Source organism: Triplophysa rosa, unplaced genomic scaffold, assembly GCF_024868665.1.
Source record: "Triplophysa rosa unplaced genomic scaffold, Trosa_1v2 scaffold232_ERROPOS241259, whole genome shotgun sequence".
In the NCBI taxonomy this organism is placed as follows: domain Eukaryota; kingdom Metazoa; phylum Chordata; class Actinopteri; order Cypriniformes; family Nemacheilidae; genus Triplophysa; species Triplophysa rosa.
Genome location: NW_026634249.1, coordinates 62,501 through 88,644, shown reverse-complemented (window position 1 = coordinate 88,644; position 26,144 = coordinate 62,501). Strand labels below are relative to the sequence as shown.

The 26,144-nt window shown below is 42.1% G+C and overlaps 1 protein-coding gene and 1 long non-coding RNA gene across 9 annotated transcripts in view; both read right to left on the bottom strand.

Annotated features, from left to right (window-relative positions):
* Positions 1-1,688: 1,688 nt before the first annotated feature.
* LOC130550080 (neogenin-like) overlaps positions 1,689-26,144 on the bottom strand; it is a 71,516-nt gene continuing 47,060 nt past the window's right edge. Inside the window, exons 3-22 of one of the 8 annotated variants that reach the window (XM_057327432.1) lie at positions 24,783-25,058; positions 24,564-24,714; positions 13,699-13,835; positions 12,881-13,035; positions 12,598-12,718; positions 9,989-10,211; positions 9,690-9,844; positions 8,737-8,885; positions 8,517-8,658; positions 6,626-6,675; positions 6,248-6,389; positions 6,034-6,168; positions 4,010-4,204; positions 3,841-3,936; positions 2,801-2,976; positions 2,482-2,620; positions 2,298-2,405; positions 2,025-2,219; positions 1,909-1,941; positions 1,689-1,822 (exon numbers count right to left, since the gene is read on the bottom strand). In XM_057327432.1, coding sequence (XP_057183415.1) covers positions 1,704-1,822; positions 1,909-1,941; positions 2,025-2,219; positions 2,298-2,405; positions 2,482-2,620; positions 2,801-2,976; positions 3,841-3,936; positions 4,010-4,204; positions 6,034-6,168; positions 6,248-6,389; positions 6,626-6,675; positions 8,517-8,658; positions 8,737-8,885; positions 9,690-9,844; positions 9,989-10,211; positions 12,598-12,718; positions 12,881-13,035; positions 13,699-13,835; positions 24,564-24,714; positions 24,783-25,058 — 2,897 coding nt within the window. In that variant the 3' untranslated portion in view covers positions 1,689-1,703. Of the gene's footprint in view, positions 1,823-1,908; positions 1,942-2,024; positions 2,220-2,297; positions 2,406-2,481; positions 2,621-2,800; positions 3,034-3,840; positions 3,937-4,009; positions 4,205-6,033; positions 6,169-6,247; positions 6,390-6,625; positions 6,676-8,516; positions 8,659-8,736; positions 8,886-9,689; positions 9,845-9,988; positions 10,212-12,597; positions 12,719-12,880; positions 13,036-13,698; positions 13,836-24,563; positions 24,715-24,782; positions 25,059-26,144 lie in introns of all 8 variants that reach the window. The other 7 variants (XM_057327434.1, XM_057327431.1, XM_057327435.1 and 4 more) reach the window with 7 other exon arrangements.
* Positions 23,253-24,548, bottom strand: LOC130550082 (uncharacterized). Its single transcript, XR_008962338.1, has 4 exons — positions 24,055-24,548; positions 23,891-23,954; positions 23,667-23,728; positions 23,253-23,430 (listed from the first exon to the last, which is right to left on the bottom strand). It is a non-coding gene; the product is annotated as an uncharacterized LOC130550082 (long non-coding RNA).

The window sequence follows — 26,144 nt, the reverse complement described above, 5'->3', positions numbered from 1 at the left end:
CACACACACACACACACACACACACACACACACACACACACACACACACACACACACACACACAGATCTGATGAGTTTAATGCTAAGTGGCATATAAACAAAAGCGAAACGGCACTTCATCACCGGTTTCTAGCTCCGCTTCTCCTCTCGTACGCACGCGGTGACAGGCGCGCCTCATGAATGGCCCTCCATCGCGGCGGTGAACTCTGCCCCGACATTGGTCACACTAGGCTCGGTTTTGTTCGCCGGCATATCTGCGGTGGGAGCGCGCTAATTTGGCCGGGACTTATAACAAAAAAGCACTTAGCTGGCAAAACCTCACAAGCAAAGCCTTGAAAAAAGAAATAGGCCACTGAATGGGACATTTTGGGTAGAGAACCAAGAAAGAGAATTAAACCATGTAAAAGGGCTCTTTCGCAGGGTGAAACAGTAACACAATGGGGTGACCGCGGACAAGCAGAGAAGAAAAAAAATGTGAGGAGGTCGGAGAATTTTGGGATACAGATGGAATGGGACAGCGTCAAATAATAAAAGGAAAGAGTTAAAGGGAACAGAGGAGAGGCTGAACTTTGTACCAGTTAACCGTGCGGTACGGGGCACACAGCCAGAGGAAAGATATGGGAAAATCAGGTAGAAGAGAGAGACTGAGAGGAAGGCCGAGAGAGAGATGGAGAGAGAGAGAGAGAGAGAGAGAGAGAGAGAGAGAGAGAGAGAGTGTGAGAGAGAGAGAGAGAGAGAGAGAGAGAGAGAGAGAGAGAGAGAGAGAGAGAGAGAGAGAGAGAGAGAGAGAGGAGAATCTCTGCTTCATCCCTTTTATCATGTTTGTCCAAAAAATGTTTTATTCCATATTCATTTTATGTTTAAACAGGAAAAAATAAACTAAAAATTACGGTCTGTAAGAAAAACAGCTAAATAAAAGATTATACGTTATAGGTAAACAAGACCAAAAGCAACAAAGGTAGTTTAATATTATTAGATCACAACTACTGACTGGTTGTATAACAGTACTTTCATACAAAGTAAACACACAACACATTTTATCACTGTTTGCAAGAGTGTCCAGAGGACTTAAATGAGGAAGCTTGGTTAATAAATATATGAGTGAGTCAGTAAATCATACCCAAGGGATGGATTACTCTATAAACTACTCACCCGGGCACACCTTAATCGCATACACAATCTTCCAGTTGATCAACTAGCGAATGTGCAACAACAAACACACATGTGTTCCCAACAAGCAACAGCAAGCGCAACCGTAGGACGCAGCAACAAATTCAAACATGCACTTTTTACACCCTTCTAACAAATCACCCTGCATGAAAACACACACGCTGAGCTGCATCGGACCGTCGACCCTGGAGTCAGCCTTCCCCCAAGGCACATACACACCTTTACACTCTGTCAACCATGTGCATAGGAGGCAGGAATGCATAACCAACACACAATTAAATAGTCTGAAACGATTTATTGTGAATTATTCATGAACTTGGTCTTTTGATAAGAAAGAAAGAGAGAAAGAGAGAAAGAAAGAAAGAAAGAAAGAGAAAGAAAGAAAGAAAGAAAGAAAGAGAAAGAAAGAAAGAAAGAAAGAAAGAAAGAAAGAAAGAAAGAAAGAAAGAAAGAAAGANGAGAGAGAGAGAGAGAGAGAGAGAGAGAGAGAGAGAGAGAGAGAGAGAGAGAGAGAGAGAGAGAGAGAGGTATAATTATTTCACAGCAGGTGTGACGTTTGTCCAGCAGATGGTGACATTGAGTTTGTGTTTACCGATGTTGGATCCGATGCCGTGACCGGGTAGGACCGGGTGTCCGGGCTTCACCTGCAGACCTACGGTAAAAAACAACAACACATCATCAACATTCAACCAATCCCATAATGCAGGTGACTGTTGTGTTATTCTGTCATGTTTTTACCCTGATCGCTGGACATCTTGTCAGAAGGTTCAGCTGTGAAAGAAACACAAGTGACTTGAGAAGTGAAGCGTGTTTTTAAGATCAGGTGTGGGTTGTGAATCAGATGTCAGCTTCACCTTTAGGAGTGCGGAACAGAAGCGCTTCAGACAGCGGGCCCATGCCTTTGGAGTTTCTGGCCTGGATCTTAAAGTAGTAGCTGGTGTCCAGAGTCAGAGCCTGAATCTGATGAGTGAGACGATTCCCCACCACCGGCTCCACCACCCAATCATGAACCTCAGCGTTCACATCAGTGCTGTAGTAGATGATGTACCCTGACACACACACGCACAGTGTATTGTGTGTGTGTTATATTTCAGTTGGTTAAACGTTGTTTTGGATCAATGTTTCACCTGTGATTTTGCCGTTGGCTTCGGTTGGCGGCTGCCAGTTGATGTTGATTATTCGTGGGTTTCCTTCTTTACTGATCACTGTCACATCTTTAGGTGCTGAGCTGGGAACTGCAAACCAAACAACCAACATGTATTATTCATGACATCATGACATGCTAAAAACATGCAGATTGTGTGTTCTTACTGGTCTCCAGTGTGGTGGCGTGTGCCGTCATGCTCCACGTGCTGCTCCTGCGGCTCCTGGTCACCATCACAGAGAACTCATAGAGTGTGTTTGCCTTCAGACCCGGGACCGTGTGAAACAGAGACGTCGTGTTTGCCATCTGATCAAAACATCAGCATCATTGAAGAAACAGTGCATGTGCTTCTGTTGTGTCAGATTTCATTTCAAGTTCTGGTGCCTGTAATACTGTGTGACACCAGGGGGCGCTCTACACAAACACACACACTACAACCTGAGAGAGATTTACATTCCCATGATTTATTATTGCAGTTCTTCTGACCTTATACTTGGTGTTGGCCGGGATGTTGGTCTTCCATCTGATGGTGTAATATCTGGAGTCGGTGATCTTCTGGTTCTTGGCGAGCGAGTTGTCGGCCCAGCTGACTTTGACTGTGTCGTGACTGAGGACGGACGCTTGAACGCCCACGGGGGGCAGCATGGGTGAAGGGTCAGGTGCTGGGGTGTATGGGTTATTAAAGAGTTCATAAAAATCAATGTCGGGGTCTGCGGGGTCTGAGATGAGTCAAACATCAATCATATGAAAGAAACAATGACAAACAGACAACAGCAGGTTTACAGAAGAATGAAAGAATTGATGAGGGTTAAACGAGAAGAAAAATGAAAGAGAGACACAGAGGGAGATCATTACAATCCAACTAACCCATCTATACAACAACACCACAATCTGATTCACATGTTCTGAGATCAGACTTACTGGCAAATTTCAATGATGCAGACGTGTGAACGCGCACACGCACTCACACACGCACAAACGCATTCGCGCGCGCGCGCGCGCACACACACACACACACATCACGCACGCACACACACACACACACATCACGCGCGCACGCACACACACACACCTCACACACACACACGCGCACAAACGAACACACGCGCACAAACGCAAGCACGCGCAAACACACACGCACGCACGCGCACATGTGCACACACGCACAAACACACGCACACACACTCACACTATGACTGAGAGACAAATGAAAGTGTGTGGTAATATTTCTACACAATCTCCTCACAGAAAGGCAATCACACGTCTCCATGAAACTCATTTCTGGATCACTTCATGTCATCTGGAGTGTGTGTGTTGAGTTTCTTCATCGTCTGCTGAGACTTTAAAACAGAAGAGACGGAGCTGACGGCACAGTGGGGGTCTCACTAACAACCTGAGCTGACTGATGGAAAGAGAGCTTTTCTGTTCATGAAGCACACACACACGCCCACGCCCACGCGCGCGCGCACGCACGCACGCACGCACACACACACACACACACACACACACACACACACACATCTCACCGGATTGTGGTCTGGTTGTTGCGCTGTTGTAGATGGGGATTCCTTCACCCATGTTGTTAAAGGCCTTCAGTGTGATGACGTAATGTGAAGCAGCATCTGGTGAGGTAAACACCAATAAGCCACACACCCCTCATAGCCCCGCCCCCTCTCTCACAGATCATTCTCTCACCGAGGTTATCGATGCTGTAGAAGCGCTGTTTATAATCCAGAGCGACGGTGTGTGCGTGAGGACTGCCCAGACCGTAACCCATCTTATAACCTCGCACTAAAACCTCCCGATCCTCTGGAGGAGTCCAACTCACCACCATTCTGTTCACCAGCGGACGGATGTGAAGAGAACTCGGCATGCCCGGGACCTGCGATTCTGACAAATACATGACAAGTGCTCCATTTCAATCTCTTATCTTCATTCATGAACACGGTTGCCGCCTTTCACAGACTAAAAGCAATGTTTGACCTGTCACTACTGAAAATATCTCAAGATGCAGTTTGATAAAAGTGCCTTAAATATCCTAATTGAAGTAAGATCTAGTGCTGGCTGAAGCTGAGCCTTGTCTGTGTAACCGGGCCTGTGTTGTTTAACCATCAGTATAATATCTTAACTGCATGCAAACATTCAACTTTCTGCTGTTTTCATTTGGAATTGGGAAGAAATGATTTATAATATAAAACAGAATTTTGAAAAAATTAGTTTGGAGCAATCTCTTCATTATTTCCGCAACACACGCACGCACGCACGCACACACAGACATTACACACACACACACGCACACACACAGACATTACACACACACACGCACACACACACACAGACATTACACACACACGCGCACACACACACACACGCACACGCACACACACACACACACACACACACACACACACACACGCATGTTGGGTTTCCATGTTTTATGGGGACATTCCATAGACGCAATGGTTTTTATACTGTACAAACTGTATCTCATATTCCCTACCCCTAACACTCACAATCACACACAACTGTCTGCTCTTTTAGATTTTCACAAAAGTTCATTCTGTATGATTTATAAGCTTGTTTCCTCATGGGGACCAAAAAATGTCCCGACAAGGGTTTTGGATATTGCCATCTTTGTGGGGACATTTACCGTAGGGTTTACCCTTCTCGCACGCACGCACATTACACAGCTCCCTCAGCCCAGTTTCTGCACAAAAACAACAAACTAAAATAAAAAATATCAACGCAAAAGCGTTGCTACAACCTACAAGGGAAAAGACATCTATTTTGAGAAAGAAAATAACATTACCTCGCTACTATAAAAGAATCAGGCTAAACGTGGCCAGAGAATATACGACACTTCAACAAAATTTCCAATATAGAAAATATAACTTACCCCTTTTTCTCTCCTTCTAACAAAGAACGCTCCAAACTCAAATTCCAACAAACAAAAGCATTCCTACAAACAAACGTGCGCGCAGCTGGTTTTAATCTCGACAGTAATCAAGCTCCGTGCGCAGCACTCCGACGTGTAACCTAAAGTCCAATCAACCTTTTTGGACGAGCCCCCACTTTGTTACAGTTATTGCACGTAACTGCAACAAAATGATAATCATCACAAAAGTATAAGTAAAAAGAAATCATTTATTAACAATCTATTATTTTTTTAATTAAATTCAACACATCGATCTCATCATGGCCCCATGGGAGAGGAAAGGACAACAGGTCCGCGAAGAACCGACGATGGAGAAGTTCACGACCAAAAGGACACCTGCCACAGGTCCCCCTTCCTGCAACAACAGGAAAACAACAAAAGAACCTTCCCCCTTCCTCTCCTGATTTTCACATTAACAGGCAATATAAACACTCATAACCCATCTCCACCAGGTGTCCCCAATTTAACAGGAAAATTCCTCAACACACTAACAAGACACGGTAAGACCGTGACACACACACACACACACACACACACACACACACACACACACACACACGCGCGCAGGCTTTGTTTGACTATCCCCGTGGGGACACACGCACGCACACCCACACACACCCACACACACACACACACACAGACACACACGCAAGCTCACACACACGCGCACAGACACAGACTGAGAGAAATAATGTGCTAAATGTGTTATGGTGGTTCCAGAGACGGCGTTCATTTCTTCAAGGGTTGATTTGATTGTGAACATGAGATTGAAATATTCTCTTACCATCCAGATCATTCTCGAAGGTTTCTGCCGCCGTCCATTCTGTGGCCGGTCCGGATCCGTTTACAGTAGTGGCTGAAACTCTGAAGGTGTACACTTTCCCTTGCTCCAGACCTGAAACAACACAACACCTGTCACCTGAACACCACATGGGCTTGTGTTAGGCCGTCCTTCATCATATCCAACACACAGAGTTGTGTAGCAGTTGTTTGTGTACCGTCAATGATTTGAGAGAGTTGTGTTGTTGTGATCTCCACTGAATCCGCCCTCCGCAGTCCTTTACGATAGCGTAGTTTATATCCCATCAGTTCTCCGTTCAAACTGCCCGACGGAGGCGGCTGCCAGCGGACCATGATGCTCTGAGACACAACAAACAAACATCAGCAGAGGTGTTTCAAAGGAAGAGCTGTCACAACACTCACGCTGACTGAAAGAGCTCCACCACACCCTAGCATCCCAATAATATAAACACCATTTCCCCAAAACTCCACCATACTGACACAAAACCCACTTTCATTCGGTCTGTATGTGAACGGGATAAAACACATCATCAGTTCATTAAGTGAACATGTGATGGATGTTTTGAGCAGCTCACCGTTGAGTTGAGGACCTCCAGCGTGACGTTCTGAGGAGAAGCGCTCGGTACTGAAACAAAAAAAACACACTCCTCCAGTCAAACACTTCAGATGTGTGTTAATCTGACACGTGACGCTCGATGTCTCCTGGAGCTCATTCCTCTAAAGAGCGTCTCTCACACACACCCAACATCATCATCATCATCATCATCATCACAGAGAGAGATAAACCTCAGCATCATCCACTTTACTGAAAGACATCATGGCAGACCGGAACTTTGCCCCGCCCATGCCCTTTTTCGGTAATCACAATTACGGAAATGACATAAATACCTGCAGCGGAAGAAGAAAAAAAGAGGAGCATTACGAGTCAAACGTTAGGTTACACTATGCAAAGTACGCTATGCTGAGTAAATGGCCATGTTACGCTATGCCAAGACGAGGAAATGGGTTACGTTACGAGAGATACGAGTATGAGATACTGTTACCTAAGTGAAATAAAGTGCAAAGAAAAGCAAGAGAGCAAAGATGCGGAAAAGTGTGTAAGAGAGTACAATAACCAAACTGATGCGAGAGGACATCGAGGCTATAGCAAGCGCGAGATAACCACGTGAAACGTCTGTGGAAGGAATAGGGATCAGCACGCAAGTGAGCGCTGTTTGGGTCAGACTGGTGTTGTCTATTGTGGATACGCCGGCTGCAGTGGTCGAAAGTTTGCTGGATAATTATTACCTTCCAGTTCGGGGTAGTGATGGGTCGTTCTTGAACGATTCGTTCATTTTGAACGAATCTTTAATGTGACTCGGGAAGAACGAGTCGTCTTAGGGAGTGATTCGTTCAGTCGCGCATGCGCAACATTCTATGGGTCCTGTACTGGAATTCAAGAAGAACGAACGATTCAAACCCGAAGACTCGAGAGGTGAACTAATCAATTCTCTTTCCGGCTCTGACTGCATTGGTTTAGCTTACGACGCTGTCACGTGACGAACGAAGGAGTCAAACCCGAGGACTTGTCAGATAAGAGGTGTGGTGAGCTAATCATAGACTAAAGACCCAGGTAAACAATCAATTAATCTTTTCTGTTTCTTATAGCATTATAGTTTTGTATTGTTTGTAATGTGATCAACGTTTGCATAAGTAGTAGATGTGTTAGGAAAGTAACATGTAACATTTTAATTATATTTTGCTAAAATGAACAAAATGAACGATATGACTCGAAAAAAGATTCGTTCATTTTGCTGAACGAGACTCAAAGATCCGAGTCAGTAAAATGATCCGAACTTCCCATCACTAGTTCGGGGGTTCCACACGGCCTGCTGCCTTGACATGTTGCCTTGCCGCAAAGAATCCCCGCCATTCGTGGTCGTTGGGTAAAACGCACACACACATTCGCATCCCTAACTCGCTCTGAGTGAGCGTTGTGCTTTGCATTTTATTTCTTTTTCAAGTTTAATTACATGTGTTGTTTCAATTGATTTTGTGAGTATTTCGAGTTGGACGTGAATCTGCAATTTTTGGTTTATTGATTTAGTTACGAGCAAACGTCCTCAGTTACTTTCATTTTAGTGGCGAAAATGATTTGTTTGTTTGATTTTTTTTCTTTTTCATTGTTTGCATATATATTTAAAACTTGCATAATGTTTCAACATTTAAACGTTGTTTATTCATTTGTTTCATGAGTTTATTAAGATTTCATGCTTTATTCGCAATTGGTGGCATTTTGTCTGACTGAACTACACTACTTTTCCATTATATTGGTTGACAGGCCAAATCCTGTCTGGCGCCCAAACTGAGTTTGAAATATTTTGCAAGCACTGGGCGCGCCACCGTCACAACATAAACATGTTAGCATGACCATGACACAACAACACGCTCATTCATCAAAGCACGAGTGCTGACAGAAAGGCTCACCGTCAGACAGCGTCCGCACCGTCACGTCTTCTGTAGAAACTCCAGGACCGTGTTTGTTATACGCCACCACTCTGAAAGTGTATTCTGTGAAGGTCATGAGTCCCGTCATAGTGTAAGACAGAGCCTGCGTCACGTCTGTGTCCTGTGCAACACACACACACACATCATGTCACACGTGATGAACCACAGCGTGCATTTACTGTGATTCCTGTGAAGTCACCTGCTCCGAGTCTCGACCCGTCTCACTGCAGAAGAGTTTATAGGTGTGGATCTCTCCGTTGCCCGTCAGAGGTTGCTCCCAGCTCAGGGTGATGGATGTTGAGCCCACAGACATCACCTGAACGTTTGGAGCCGGTCCCGGCAGCTGAACTGAGACACACACACGACACGAGGACTCTTACTCTTCTGAGAGCTGAAGAAGTTTGAGTGAAGCGGCAGCAGTGCGTTCTTCAGTACTTCACATCTAAATATACGGCTGAAAACACAAAGGACCACTGAAGACATTTCTACTTCAAGCTTCATCTTTTTTCTTCGTTTGACGTTTATTTCTCTTCCTTTCTTCAAACTCAGCGAGCACTGACGGGCTTCAACCCCCACTTTAAATAACCGCAATATCACAGGACAAAAACACAACGACTCTGCCGAGAAAGTGCATCAAAATCGCACTGAAGATATTTCAACACTTCACATTCTGCTGCATGTGTGGGAGGAAAATCTGACCTAGAAAGAGCTGAAAATTTCACTTCAGTCACACGATGAGTGAAAACACAGACAAACATCACGTCAAGAGATGAAACCAGACAGACCATCGCCATTACATGTGACCAGCCGCACTTCCGAATCCTTCATACACCAAGACACACACCAGATCTCTGACAGAAAGGGCCTTCTATAGCACAAGGGATTGTGGGTAATATTCCACTATACAGTGTCTTTTTTGTATTCACATCCTTCTGAGGGGTCGAGATCCTGACGTGTGCACCCGAGTGTGACCGCTCACCTGTAGATCTCTTCACATGAATGTTTATCATTCCACACACAAGAGCTTCAGTGTGACGACAGCTCGACTCTCCAGATCAAATATTCTCCAATAAACAAACCAGCGGTGAGCAAACACACTGAGAACAGAGTAACCTCACAGCGGCTCACGCCGAGCGTGTTTGTGTGTGTTACCCTCGGGTTGAGTGGCCACTGTAAGCGGGGCGGAGCTCTCTCCTGGGCCGTTGGCATTGGACGAGACCACCCGGAAGGTGTACTTGGTGTCGGGGACGAGGTTCTGAATGGTGACCTGCATCTCTCCCGGCACGCTGGTGTTCTCCACACGCTCCCTGAACACAAAACCACAAACACCGTCACGGAGCACAGACGCACACTGAGCTGAACCACACACAAAACCCCTTCTGTCCAATCATTTAACATCTTAACTGTATCTGTAAATGTTTCATTGATATCATCAGGAAGTGATGTCAGACCTGTTGGTGCCGTTCAGACTGTAGAAGACGGAGTAGGTGATGTTTTCTCCGTGAGCTTCAGCAGGAAGTCTCCAGGTGAGTTTGATGAAGCGCGTGGACACCAGAGACGCCACCACATCACGCGGTGCAGACGGGACGGGGCCGGAGCCGTCGACGGGGCCGGACGCTACATGGTCAGCAGTGGCATCAGTCAGTGAAGGAAGAGCAGAAGGAAGGGCAACGTCTTCAGTATGATGAGGTGGGATTAAAGACACAGAATTTGGCAAGAGTGGAGGGGGGGGGTGAGGAAACAAAAAGAAAAACAGAAAAGAAGAAAATAAATCGACAAACGTAAAAACGACTACAATGACGTAAATCAAAATGGAACTGTAAATTCACTGCGACACAACATGAAGTCTAAAGGTCAAGAGATGTTTGACAACACAAACACTGCAGGACTGAAGGGAAATAAACAACAACAAATATCACACACAATTATTCAATTACTGCTATTCATCTTGAAATGTTTACTCCAGGGATGACTCATGTGCTCAGCCAATCAGATTCAAGAGGAAGGGATGACCTTCTCAATGCTGTGTGACACACAACTTATTCTCACGAAGTAAGAATGAGCAATAGATCTGTACAGTATTTCTTCATGTCTTCACTGGACATTAACAGATGTTTTGATGTTGTAGAAGTATTTGTTTCTACAGTTAAAGTTACAGCATCATGTGTCACCAATACAATAAAACCAAAAAGTACATAAAGGAATGAAATGTAACTGAACAAAAGAGAATTAGTGCTAAACGCTTGTAAATGTGATGTTGGACCTCACAGCGTGTGTGACGCTCATCCACCCGCTGGTATCCGGACTCAACACCACCCATACAGTCCGTGATTAAAAACAATGTCAAATGTCAGCGCTGTTATTAATACCACTACATGCTCTCATCGTGTGACACACGTCACGTCCTCATGACTTCAATCTGCTCATCTCACTGTGTGTGTGGAAATGATCACAATGGCCTTCAAAGAGAAGATGTGAGGAGCGCAAAGGCCACCCTGACACATTTATTACTGTAGATAATAAAATTCATACGAGATGAAACAGAAATAGAATGATAAAATACACCCGCGGCTTTGATTTCATCAGCACAGACATTTCAGAGCTTTCATTTCATTCCTCAAATATATTTCAGACTCTATTAACTATATATATACTTATGAATTTGCTATGAAAGCATTCAAACAGATCAACCACAGAGTCATTCTTTCCTTACAGATCCAAAATTAAGCTGAATCGGAATATATTTGTCAGTTAAAGATCTCTGTCTATGAGGCAAGCAGACAGATTTGAGGTAAAATCACATCATGTACCTTCACATTTCATCTCAAACAGAAAACCACAACATACAGCGTCGGTGGCACATCATTCCTGAAAATCACTCAATTGTAAAACACAAAAAGAGGGTAAAATGAAGATGAGAGAAAGATAAAAGGCGGTTTTCATGATGTCGAAACGACAAGATGAAGATCTGAGATCTGAGACTACAAAGGTTACAACCTGACACAAAGTTTCATCTCGAGTGTTCCTGATAACCCTCCGGTCACGATGATGCTCTTGTATGACTTTGACTTGAATGTGAGTAAAGGTGTAAAGATTTGAAGAGTTTGGTTCCAAAATGAGATAACACAAACTTCAAAACTCATGTTTTTTATGATGTTTTTATTGTATTAGTTAGCTGTATTTTTTTGTTTGTTATTAGGGCTTAAATCAAAACAAGCCAACTGCAGTTTGATTGATATTAATAAAAAACATGAGTTTTGAAAAATCTCTCATTCTCAAAAAGTTCTCTCATTTTGGAACCTAACTCTTCATTTGTAATATCAGATTTATCTGATTAATATTAGAAATTAGAAACAGAAGACCTGACGGTGACTTGATCTCATTGTGAGGTGTGTGCGTGTTTGTGTAACCACAGGAGAGCTCACTTACGGCACGCCAGTCAGGAAAAGGAAACCCAACCCGCTGTCCACCCCAAACCCACATACAGTATATATTCACACGTGTGCTGTTATATATAGATGTGATGTTTATGACCTCAGGATCATCATCAGTGAGTGGAGAGAGCGGGCGCGTGTGCCACTTCCTGTGGAAAGACTGCAGAAAGCTTCCTGTGTGGAGAAGAGTGATAAACACACGGCGCAGCAGCCGAGAGCCTGCTAATGTAACACTGAGCATGATCATGAAAAGAAATCTGATGAAACACTAGCGCCTCACACCTCATCTAAATCAATCCAGACTCATTTACACCTGCGTCACAAACACCAGCCATCTCAGACTGAGAAGAAATACAAAACATAAAGCGTGTGCTGCGTGGATCTCTAAAACCTGAAGAAAACTCTTTACATTTACCGCTCAGATTTCACTGTGTTATGACATCACCACAGTGTAACAAGTCAAGCATTGAGTAATACATAAAAGAATGATGTGAAATAATATTAAAGGTACATGTGAACCCATCTGACAGACCAACTGAAATCCTCATCATCAGACAAACGCACAGACACTGATGCGCGAGCACGTGTGTGTGTGTGTGTGTGTGTGTGTGCGTGCGCGCGTTTACCTAAGTCCAGTATGATGAGCTGTGCGCTGGCCTGAATGTTTCCAGCATCATTCTCTGTTAAACACTGATAAAAGCCCTCGTCTGATTTCACCAAACCCAACACCTGCAGATTGTGCTGTTCCTGTAGAGTCACGCACAACAACACACATCAGCACCATTCAATTATAAATAAACTGACTAAAAAAGTTTATTAAACTACTAAAAAACTAAATAAACGTGTCGTACGTGTGAAACATTAACCATTCAGTCATGATGTCATTAACAGAAAACATCAGACATTTACCACGATTCTGAAATAATCGCTCGGGATGACCGTGTCTCCGTCTTTCATCCATCTGACGGTGGGCGGCGGTGAGCCCATGACATCACACTCAAAGATGATGTCCATAGACTCTTGAGCGTAAGTGTTCGAGGGTGTCGTGAGGAAGCGTGGAGGAACTGCAAAACAAATGAAGGTGTGTCCAGAAACACTCATGACGTGATCAACAGATGAAAGAACATCAGGGACATGAGAATGGGTCATGTTCAGCTTGACTTTAACGTGTAAAGCATCATTACAACATGCTATTGTTTATTTGAGAGAGAAAAACACTGAGCACCTGCGTGTGCGTGTACTTAATACATGGATTACAGGGACACTGGCCGTCTCCTAAACAAAATCACTTAAAAAACATACTAAATGATGATTTTTTAAAAAAAGAAAAAATGCCAAAGTTTTCTGTGATGGTTAGGTTCAGAGGGAGGGTTTGGGAATAGAACATATAGTTTGTACAGTATAGAAATCATTACGTCTATGGAGACTTTTTGTAAACCACAAATGCGCGCGCGTGTGTGTGTGTGTGTGTGCGCGCGCGTTCATCAGAGTTCCTGACACTCTCATGAGAGATTCAGAGATGAATGTGTAAAAGCTCTGCTTTGCTGTCATAAACAAAAGTAGATCAAGTAAATAAAAACAAAGACAGCTTTGAAGTTCTTCCTCTTCCGTATAGACGTGCGTTGCGACTCACGATGTGAACAACATTACATCATAAGAACGTAACAGAGAGACGAAACTTCACACACACGCGATATAAATCATTCACGCGTTTCATTCATACAAACCCAGCACTGTGAGCTCTGCCTGAATCTCATTGGTAGTGTTGCCTCCGTCTGCCTGGCAGCTGTATATCCCAGCATCCTCTTCTGTCAGGTTAACAATCTGCAGGCTGCCTCCACCAATCACAGCAAAGCGTTCGCTGCTGCCAACAGAAGAAGAGCAGCGATCAGGACGTGTGGACACACATCACCTCAGTACTGGATCAAAACAGGAAACAGTAGACTTCACTTCCTTTACAGACCCTCAGTCACTTCACACTGCTTATCATTCAATGTTTCTCTACAAAACACACTACCGAGAGAGAAAGAGCCAGATCATCTACCATTAGCACACAGCAAAATCAACAGTCACACAGACAGAGAGCGAGAGAGAGAAGGTAAAGCTAGAGCGTGTTTTAACATTAGCCACAGGGTTCATCAGCGGTGTAAACAGACTCGGAGAGATAAATGTAGACATCAGACGCTCTGAATGTACTGAAGGATTGAGGTTAAACACATCAGATGACGCTGCGAGCGCTGAGACAGCTGGAGACGTTCATTCATAAAAACACAAGACCTCACTGTCAATCACCGTTCTGCATCATGTGGTTTAAGACCTCTGGTCACTACTGTATTCTTCAGAGATTTTTGTTTCTTTGTTTTGTTCATTCTTAATGTTCTTCCAGCATCTCAGGCTATATTCATGGCGAGAACCATGGGGGGGCACTTTGGAATCCTCAATCAACCTGGACGGCTGTGGGAGGAAACCAAATCAACCACATCTGAATGATTAAACCCACCAAGTAAATAAAATAAGTGATCAAAATCTTGAACAAATGAGCAGTACTCTCTGCTCTCAAGCGCTGGGGGCATGTCTGCTGAAGCCACGCCCACTCCCCTCTCTCAACCCCAGTCCCCAGTACAGTGTATGTGAAGAGTTTTACAGGACGATTTGAATTCAAACACTGGTGATATTCATCAATAGAGAATCTTCACCTCCATCTATACGCGTCTGCGGTACCGTTCATTTGTTATTTCGCTTGAGATTTGTTTAGTTTGAGAAACACCAATACTGATATCCACCGATACTCATGCGCTCTTGTGTTGGGGGAGGAGCCATGCATGCTCAGACCTAAACGCGTTATAGCCCCGCCCAAAACATCCTAAACACAGAATTGGTGAAACTCCACAATTCAGTCCTATAGACTTCAGAGTAATACATTTCTAACATCTATAATGTGTTTAGAAACAATCCTCAGAATTCTCTTAACACAGAAAAGGCAGACACACTCTGTCAGTTTAAATCTAGACTAAAGACGCATCTTTTTAATCTTGCATACACTAGACTTCCATAATATAAATCCTCTGAGGGTTTAGGCTGCATTAGTTAGATCAACCGGAACCAGGAACACAACTGATGTACTTGTTGCATCAGAGAGTGCAGAACAGTACTCTACTCTCAGCCAGTCTTGTCTCATTGTTCCAAGGTTACCACAGCGAGCAGGATGCAGTTCATGGCCTGACCTGATGGTAGAGCGGAGAATGGGAAGTGGGGACCTGACAAGAGCTGAGATGATAGAGCTGGATAAAGAAGGACGCGGTCTCTTGACATGTCTTCACCACAAAATTTCAAATGCTATTAGATTATTAATGATAATCTTAAACTATAATTTACCTTATTAGTAAGTTTATTTATTTTATTTAGCCTTGTTGTGCAAGCTCTCTGGAGCTTGTGCAGAGGCAGCAGCTTTTGCCAGAGGGGAACTGGAATCCCCTGGTTGGGCCTGGGGTCTCCTGAGGTTTTTTTTCTCCCTTAGAGTTTTGGGTTCCTCGCCACCGTTTGCACAATGTTTTTTTGCACTATTTGCCTGACCGGGGGGGCTGCTTTAGAATTTTAAAGTTTTACTTAATTAATATTGCATATAGGAATTTATAGTCTGTTATATTTGACCTGTGCTTCTCTCTCCTTTATCTTAAATGTGTGCTCTCACTGTGCGTGTCTGTGTGTGCGTGCGTGTCTGTGTGTGTGCGTGTCTGTGTGTGTGCGTGCATGTCTGTGTGTGTGCATGTCTGTGTGTGTGTGCGTGCGTGTCTGTGAGCATTTCTGTGTGTGCGTACTTGTCTGTGTATATGTGTGTGTGTCTGCGCGTCCGTGTGTGTGTCTATGTGTGTTAGTACGTGTGCATATTGTGTGTGGAGTGTTTTGTATGTGGGTGTGTCTGTCTTCTGTGTTTTCACCTTTTTCTTGTTTTTGCAGGTACAACGTTAATTGTTTTGCTTATAGTCAATATGTCTTATGTACAGCTGCTTTGTAACAATGAAAATTGTAAAAAGCGCTATATAAATAAAGTTGAGTTGAGAAAAAACCTCTTGAAGTTGAGAAACTGTACAGAAACTTTAAACGACATTGAAGCTTTTACATAGCTAGAGATTTATATACTGTATATCACGCAATAAACAATCCCATATTTAAATATAAACATATGATATCAATAAAGCTGATAGATGAACAGGATTAGTATTTGACTGCTATCATCAGTTTCTCTGGTCATCTAGAATACCAGGTCTGATCACGTTTACTGTTGTTTGCTAACATTCATCAACTATTGCTAATAAAATCTGTTTTTCTCTGGTCTTATAAATGTTTCACACATTTTCTGCAGTACATTGATCAGATATATAAATTTGAACCAACACAACACAGCCGTCAGGCAGATATGAATATAACCACATCACACAAACACAAAACCACACATGATGAATAATCAAAGTATTTCATGTTCATTTATATCCCACAACAAAAACACTTTTCTCTTGTTTTTCACAAAGAACAAAGGCACATTACTTTAGGATGACGTGAATCTGCTCAAGACATTTCTCTCCATTGAGTCTCTGTGCTTTTAAATAAACTTATCACAAAAGAAAAACAAGTTTATTTTTGTCTTCATGTAAGCAGAAGCGTCCCACTGTCCTCAGAGACACACAAACACATGATAAAGAGCTGGGCATTGTGGGTAATAATATCCCATTACCAGAATGTATCAGGAACACATGACATGACATCAGAGAGCTTACACACATTAAATCCTCTCTAAACACAATATGTGTGTGTGTGTTTCAGTAGACGGTACAGTGCGAGGCGTCTGGTGTTCATGTGAAGACCTCTTTCAGTTCACTTTCTGTCCAAACGGCATTTAAAGCAAACTCTTAAAAACATCATGAATAGTGAATGAACCACATCACGCTTCATCATCTTCCATCAGCAGTGTGAACACCACACTGACACTCAAATATGTCAAGAGTTTGGTTCCAAAATGAGATTACTTTTTTTATTGTTATCATGTTTTATTTAGTGTTGTCAAAAAAAAAATCGATATTTCGATACGTATCGATACTGAAAAATCTGAAATGGTTCCAATACGCATGTCCCACGTATTGATACCAGCTGCGCGTTCCCGCTCACTCTCTTTTTTCGAGGAGGTCCTGGCTGCAGGATGCAGTACGGGGCGGTGCTACATATGGGGGCGGAGCTCCACGTGGAGCTCCGCTCCCTACGTGTCTCATTGGTTAGTGGTTGGGGTAATATTAAGGGCGGGTCTATGTGTCATCTCGCCCTAACCTCGCCTTATTGGTTAAACACAAGTAATGATGTCGATTCCTCAGTATGTGTCACTTCCGCTATATCTAGCATCACGATGAGTGTGAGTACACGGTCTGTATTTGGGCAGTTTTTTTCATAAGGTTTAATCCCCACGTTTAATGAACTTGATTGCCATTGATAAACAATTGAATAGTTCAGATGCAAAACCCTCTAAATGCCACATCATTAACTTGTGATGTTGAAGTGAACGTTTTTTTATACATGGCAGTTTGCTTCAAAAACTGCTAAATACCACATTCTGCCCTGTCGGAAATATATGTTATTAATGGATAAAATGCTTGTTTGACAATGCCAGACAGCTGTTTTACTTGCCAGTAATTGTATGTGTAGACACATATTTACACACACGTAAATGTAATGCAAGTTGTTTATCGTTGTAATTTTATGTTGGTTATATATGCTTATGTTGTAGTATTTTTTTTAATCCTGCTATATTCGTATACATTTTAATTAGTGCTGTCAAGCGATTAAAAATTTTCATCTAATTAATTACATGGTGTTGCGATTAATTAATCTAATTAATCGCATTTAATCGCACATACATACAGACATTACAAGAAGCAGATTTTTTTACCATTTATTATTGAATACAAGCCTATAACTCAGGCTAAAATGGTCATGAATTTTTTTTTATCACTGACTGAACACAAACCTATGAATTAGGTTACAGTGAACATGACAATTGTAACTTATTTAACACAAACCAATGACATAGGTTGCAATGGTCATGACAGTTTTAATTATTATTAAACACAAACCAATGTCTCAAGGGTAATGACCAGACCATGACAATTTTGTTTATTACTGAACACAAGCTTTTCAACTAAATTTCAATGGACATGACATTATTGAACATAAGCCTGTCCCTTATGCTACACTGGTCAAAATGTAACAAAAACTCACCTCAATTCTTATTTCTCTTTTAACCAGTTGCTAAGACAGACTAACTTGTTTACATTTTCTGAGTTTAAAGATGCTCTTTTATTCTGCACAACAGTGCCAGCCAGTGAGAAAAGTCTTTCGCATGGTACTGTGGTTGCAGGGGTGGCCAAATATTTGCAAGCTAAGGAAGACAGTTTAACATGGGCTCCTGCATGAGCTGACCACCACTCTAGAGGACACTCATCCATTCCAATACTGGGCTCAGCTCTGTAACGATGTAAAGCATTGCTATGGTGATTTTCTTCCTCTGAATCCGAGTCTGAACCCAGCAGGAGGACTCTCTTCTTCTTAGTTGGCTCATGTTCCTCACAGGGTTGTGGAGTGTCTGCGCTGAATCCTCCTTCTTGTAGTATTTTCTCGAGGCTAGACCACACCTGTTCTCTCTCTCCTCTTGATAGGCACTTCAAGTCCTTAAAACGTGGGTCAAGTGCTGAAGCAAGTTTTAGCCATTCACCATTCATGTCAGCTTGCCGTTCGGCAAGATCTTTGCTGAAGGCAGTCTTGAACCTTGCCACATAGGCTGGATCCTCATCAGAGACCCTCATTACATGGTGAAGGTGGCAGAATGCAGGAAGCACTACAGAGCAGGAGACATAAGCCTCACCCCCAAGGAGTTCAGTGACATACCTGAAGTAGAACATAAATACGAACCATAAATAAAGTTCAGTGCATTTAGTTTAGGCAAAAGAAGTTTATTTATTTAGCATCAATTATAAAGGGTGATTTACTGTAAAATCCTTTACATTTTTATTCCATTTGTTCATTTTATGAAGCTTTTTTTTATTCTTAAAAATCCTTTAGGTTTGTATTTCTCAGTAAGAGCATTTAGGCATGAAATTCAATTTCATAGTCTATGACAACAAACAATAACAATAATAATAATAACATGGTGCTAATGTAACGTAACTTACTTGCATGGTTCAAGAAGGTTCTGTAACTTGGGCAGTTTGTCCCACTCAGATGCAGTCAGCATGACTAACTTGTGTTTCTGTTGGGCCAGAGTAGTCTTAACAGCCTCTTCATTCCGTAAGAGACGGGTGATCATATCGAGTGACGAGTTCCACCTCGTTGAAACGTCTTGTATCAGTTGCTCTCTCTGTTGTCCCTGTGCAATTTGTTGTAGATGAAGTTCTTCTGTATTAGCAGGGCTGTGCTTAAAATGTCCAACAATTTTGCGACACTTGGTCAATGTGTCAGCGAATCCACTGTCAGAGAGGCAAACAGTGATGGCCCTCTGAACTATATGGGCAGCGCACGGCATGTGATGGAAGGGGAGCTTTCTTGCAGCTGCAACCATGTTGCGTGCGCTGTCAGTTCCGACGGTGGTCACCTTTTCGCGGACGCCCCAGTCGTCAGCCACTGTTAGAAACTGTTCGGCACATGCATCAGAATAGTGCCGTGTGACTGACTTCAGTACAGTTAACGCGAAGGACTTAAGTTTCCAGTCACAATCGATGACGTGCGCAGTAACTCCTAGATAGTTGTGATTACTGATCGACGTCCAGTGATCTCCGGTTAGGGCCACGTGTTTAGTTTGAGCTAATGTGTCACGTTTTGATTTTTTTTCTGTGTCATACAGTTGATTTATTCTGGAAAGTACAGTACCTCTTGACGGTGGTGTGTAGGTTGTATCGGAGGACGCGATTCGAAATGCATCCATAAACCCCCTGTCTTCCACAACATTAATAGGCCTACAGTCCATTGCAATCCATTTAGATATCGCATTTGTTAATGACTGTGATGTAGACTTACTTAATTTGTGGCGACTCGTCTCAGTCAGCGTGGTTTGGCGGAGATTGCTTACGGTCGCAGCCGGGGGTGAGGTGACTGCCGTGCTCGCTAAAACATGCTTTGAGTTTAGGTGATATTTCAAGCTAGAACTGCTTCGATGATAGGCAAATTCCTTGCCACAGACAACGCAAATGACTTTGGTTTTGTCAATGGCTCCATTGGGATCTCTTTTGTACTTAAAATGGCCATTCAGCAAGCCATGCAGTTCTTCTTCCTTTTCGTTTTGCATCTTGTTCGATTTGTTACTAGCTTGATGCAATTCGAAAAAGTGTACAGGTCTGTAGAGGGGCGGGGCAGGGTAGGGCGCGTTAATTGCGTTAAAAATATTAACGCGTTATTTTTTTCTGTGATTAATTAATCTAATTAACGCGTTAAATTCCCAGCCCTAATTTTAATCATTTGTTGTAATTGAAATAAAGTGAATGATGTAATTCAGTAATTGTGTTTGCTTGTTTTTTTTTTATAGACAAGGAACTTTGAAGCTATGTGAGATAAATAATAAGCATGATTGTAAAGGCAACACACTAATTAGCTATTAAAATTATGGATGTATAAACCTAAAGAGAAACTATGTTTTTTTAAATGTTTTTGGACTGTTTTCTTAGAAATTTTCTTTCTTCACTTGAAACCGTAATAATCATTATTATGAAACAGTAATAATGTTCAGTAGACTTTTGTCATTTTTCTTTTATCTTTATATTTCTCTAAAATTTTCTCTTAGAACATTCTGGAGGGCCCCGGATCACAGTTTGAAAATCCCTGGATTAAATAACAGTAATAGAAAAAAGTAGGATAATAAATGATAAATTAATTTTAATAATGATAAAAATATTAAAGAAAAACAAGTAAAGGACGGTAAATAAATACATAGACAATGACATACTTTGTTAAATGAAAAATGAGAAACAAACTGTAAACAAAGACTTTGTAAAACACCACAAACTGCTACGGTAACCATATTCTAACCATAATATGTGTAGTAAAACCATCGTTATAAAAACAATTATCAATACACCCTAAACAGTCACTATACTTATTAAAAGTTATGTTAGTTTTCGCAAAGGACAAGCCAAAATCAGAATCAAAATCAACCTACAAGTAGTAGAAAGACTCTTGCTTACAAACTTACAAATGAATGAAACGCTTCCCCTGAAGTAACTTTCATTGTATTAAGTTTTTAATCATACCATTTATATTAATAAATAAATACAGAGTTTATATTACAATAGGTTTGAACGGCACCGCATTAAGTCCAACAACAATGTTTTTAACCTCAGTTCCTGGTTTCAACGTCATTTACTTGTGACCAATGGGAAGAGTTATGGGCAGCGCGACACATGAAGGCCGTATTTAACAATAACCCCACCTGCTAACCAATGGGATGTGTTGAGGGCGGAGCTCCACGTGGAGCTCCTCCCCCATAAGTAGCACCGCCCCGTACTGCAGCCTGCAGCCTGCAGCCAGGTGTACTTGCTTTTTTCCGAAAGTGAGTTGACACGCACTGCACGTGAACGCTGTGTCATCAACAGAGCCCCGCCTCCTTTCACAGACTTGACTCGTTTGGGGCAGTTAAAAAGTGTTAATGTTAGAAAAGATGGCCAGTGCAGAGTCTCAGTAACACATCTGGCGCTTGGTGAACGCTCGTTTACGCTTCCCATGTTTACCATCGCGCTCTATGTGCGTGCGCTGATCAATCATTTCATCCACTCGTTTTATTCGCCCTGGTTATATGTTGTTTATGTTAGTACAGAGTCTCCGCAACAGTTCTCATGTTTAATGCACACGTTTCTGTCTTTACGTGCGCTCATCAATGATTTTATCCACTCGTCTCGTTCGCTCCGGTTAATTTGATGTTTTAAATGATGCTGGTGCGGGTAAAGTCTCCGCAACAGTTCTCGCGTGTGATACACGTTTGCACTTCCATGTTTACCATCGCGCTCTATGTGTGTGCGCTGTTCAATGATTTCATCCACTCGTCTCATTCGCTCCGGTGAAACGTTGTTAATGTTAGAAAGATGGCAGTGCGGAGTCTCTGCAACGGTTCTTGCGTTTAAAGTTTGCGTTTCTGTCTATATGTGCGCTGATCAATGATTAAATGTGAATAAAAGCCAAATTAAAAAATTGTAATCATATAAATGTAGGCTATTAACTAACATTAACGAACAACGAATGAGCAATACACTTGTTCAAGTTTTTTTAATCTCTTTTAAATGTTAGTTAAAAAATACAACTATTTATGTAAGCTCTGGTCCATACAAATACAACTTTGATTTTAAATAATAAATGTATTAGTAAAACAAACATTAGATTAACAATAAATGTATTAGTAAAACAAACATTAGATTAACAATTAATAAATAATGTAAAAATATACCTCATTGTCTAATCTTGTTCAATTTAACTTTAAATAAAATGTAAAAAATTTAGGGCCTTATTGTTATGGAAGTTTTTTCCCGTGGTATCGGAAATGGTATCGAATATCAATATTTTTTTAGGTATTATATCGAAGTTAGAAATTCCAGTATCATGACAACACTAGTTTTATTTGTGTTAGTTAGCTGTGTTTTTTATGTTATTATGGCTTAAAGCACAACAAACCAACTGCAGCTTGACTGATATTAATTGGAACGCACAATGAAAAAACACGATTTTTGAAAAATGATCTCGAGTTATCTCATTTTGGGACCAAACTCTTCATACACAGAAGGAATGACTGTACGCTAGAGAAAAGCTTGAATAAAATCTCCTTACATCTGGTGTGAAGTCTGTGATTGTAAATAATGAGAGTTATTCAAATATCCCATCTGTCCTCAACAACTCCATAACTGACATGATCAAGTTTCTGTAGTGTACTCAAGTCTGATGTGAATAAACATGATGTTTGTGTTTGCCATAATCAGACACTGGAAACCCTCCACATTTTCAGACCTTCAGACAGAAACATGGCTTCTTTTACAGTAAATGAACTTCAACCTCAGCGCGAGAGAATGAAAGCATGCAGACGGCTCATAACAAGCGTGTAATGTCCTTTACAACAACACAATGAAATGACGTCAGGGTGAACGGAGGACGTAATGATGACTGATGGAGTCGAGCCTTACATTATTCACACACAACTCATGACAGCGGCTGAAAACGTTCCTATATATATATATATATATATATATATATATATATGTGTGGCCAGGACCGTGCAAAAGCAATGGCACCGGACACAGGATGAAAAGTCAAAAAGGGGTCTTTTATTCCAGACTACACTTTAATCTGTGCAGCGTTAATTTTGGTACAATTTGGGAATCAGAGAGAGGGCGTGGATTACAACAATCGAATAATGTACGGCTAACATAGACAACGGTAGCAGCCTGCTGGAAAATAAACAAACACAAGAGTGTCAAAACAAAAAGTAAGCTGCTGCAATTCCATCAGAAATACATGAAAGTAAAATCTCCACAACATATTCAACTCTTCAGAATGGTCGATATATTACGCACATGTTAAACACGAATTCCCCATTTAACTAATAATTGCTTCAGTAACACTGTACACAACATTGTACACAAGCATATTACACAACCATACAAATGAATTAATAACAACTCACTGTTGTTTCTTCACGCTGGTGCACAACACACTAACACAGCATGTGACAAACTCGCCTCTTTCCTGTATATAGCATAGCAGACAAAGTACAAAACTCCGTATGAACATTTAGAACCCGATTACATTCAGATTACACCATTTTGTACACATTCCCACAGAACATGCATACACAAGACCAACAAACAGTTTTCTTACAAGAGAAATAAACAAATTAAAAACACTCACTCTCGATGTGTCTCGCGGTTCCTGGAGCACACACACGAGGGCCTTATGAAACACTTTCTCCCCTCTTAATTCAGCAAAATAACCACATATTAATGCTGGTACCGCAAGTTAAACACACAATACGCTCGAATTTTACACTGATTTTATAACATTGAGTCACTTACGCTCTTCAAAAGTATCCCTTTACCACGCGAGCACTGTTCGAGCCGCCTGATCAACCGCGCTGCTCACCGGAGGAACACAAGAGCAAGACTCCTCAGCTCATTATCACCTCTTAAAGGGCCAGCGTAACATTTCTACCAGCGACTAAAAAGGATCGGATAACCCATACCCCTCCGAGGGATCTATTAGTTTCAGAGGTTTCTAGCATTAACTTTGTGACCCGGTTACATATATATAACATGACAGATTAGAGCATCACACACACGCGTGTTCATCTGTAATGTGCGGGATGATCTGGAATCTGGATCATGGATTGGGTTTCACGGCAATGACGTTCGGTTTAGTGCATCAAGTCACGCAGGAGAAAAGCAAATGCGACTGAACGCTGAGGAAGAAAGAGTTGATGTGCTGTCCCATGAGTCACAGCTGACAGAGAGCACCTCAGCACACGCTACTGAATGTTAAACACCACATGTTTGGATCTGTAGATGATGAGAGAGAAAACACTCACCCTTCATCAACCGGCCTCCAGTTAAACGTCCAGCGAATAACCGGAACAGGATGACCTTTCATCACGCATGGCAACAACACGTTCTCCCTGACAACCTTTGCCACGGCAACCGGACCCTGGAGGATCTCCAGTTTTTCCTCAACACCGGAGTCTGTAACATCATTTGACAGTAAAGTGTGACACTGAACACTGCCGCTGATAATGATGAAGATCCTTTACCTGATGACACCTGTAACTCCGCCTCCTCGCTGGTTTTGGCCGCTCCCACACCGTCAATGATGCAGCGGTAGAGTCCGGCGTCGCTCTGAGAGGCGTTGCTGATGACCAGCGCTCCGCCGGGCAGCTGTGTGACCCGAGCGTCCACATCGACAGCTCCACCGCTCTTCTCCCAGCGGGTGAACGGGGCCAGCTCCTCCGTCACCTCACAGTTCAACATCTCGGTCCCGCCCACACGAACGGACACGCCCTCCGGCTGACTGAGGAACCGCGGCAGTCCTGCGAGCACACGATGACATCGACACATTCATCTCCACACAAACACAATTACATGAACATTATTGTAAACAAGGAAGACAAACCAAAATAGCACATTTAAAGAAATAAAACTGTATTAAATGGACTCTTTCACTCTTAAATGACTGTTAAAGATTTGAACAACAGCAAACAAACCAAACACCAACAACAAAAACAACACAATGGTGGAATGAAGTACAGTTCCAGAGTTTTTCCTGGCTCAAAATGTGGCGGAGGTGGTGCCATCCTGATCTTGTACACACACACGTAGGCCTACCGTACCTTTAAGTGGCTTAACCAAAGTGACATATTAAAAGTTCTAATAAAATTAGATAAAAATGACAATTATTAAGTTATATAGAACATTACTTTTATTCAACCAAACAGAAATGTTTTCTTATCAAATAAAGCTTTTTTTATTATCATTTTCAACTAACTTTTCAGCCCACAATAGCCAACTGAATTAACCAGTCTTACTAAATGAGCAAAGCTCATTCACATCTTTCATTCTCTGTGGTTCACTTTAAATGATTCAATGATCTCTTATATTCGCTAGTGACTGAAAAGTTCAATAGTTTAAATGAATCGGTTCAAATGAGTCATTCGTGTGCGAGTCATTCTGAACGCAATGTGCGTTCATACTGTCAAACTCGCTGTGTACAGTATACGCTGATTCAACAATCCAACTGCACAGCTAAAGACATTACTACTAAGACATTAGTACTTGGATGCAAAACAAACAGCTGTGAAACACAGGCTGGCTCTTGTTCTGCAACTCTTTTTAGCGCCTCAGTGTGCTGATAACGAAACAGCACCTCCACTGTGGCGTAATGCAGCAACTGCAGTTACAAATGACAGTCTGTTAAATGCACGCAGCATTTCTTGTGAAGACTCGCAACATAATTCTGGCGAGAGCCTGAGGCGGCACGACATTTGACGGAGGCGGCCGCCTCCAATTTCTCTATGCAGGAAAAACCCTGATTTCACTGCCATTACCAGCAGAATAAACAGTCCAGAGAAGACTAACAAAAAGTAAGAGTATAAACACACAACACACACACACACACG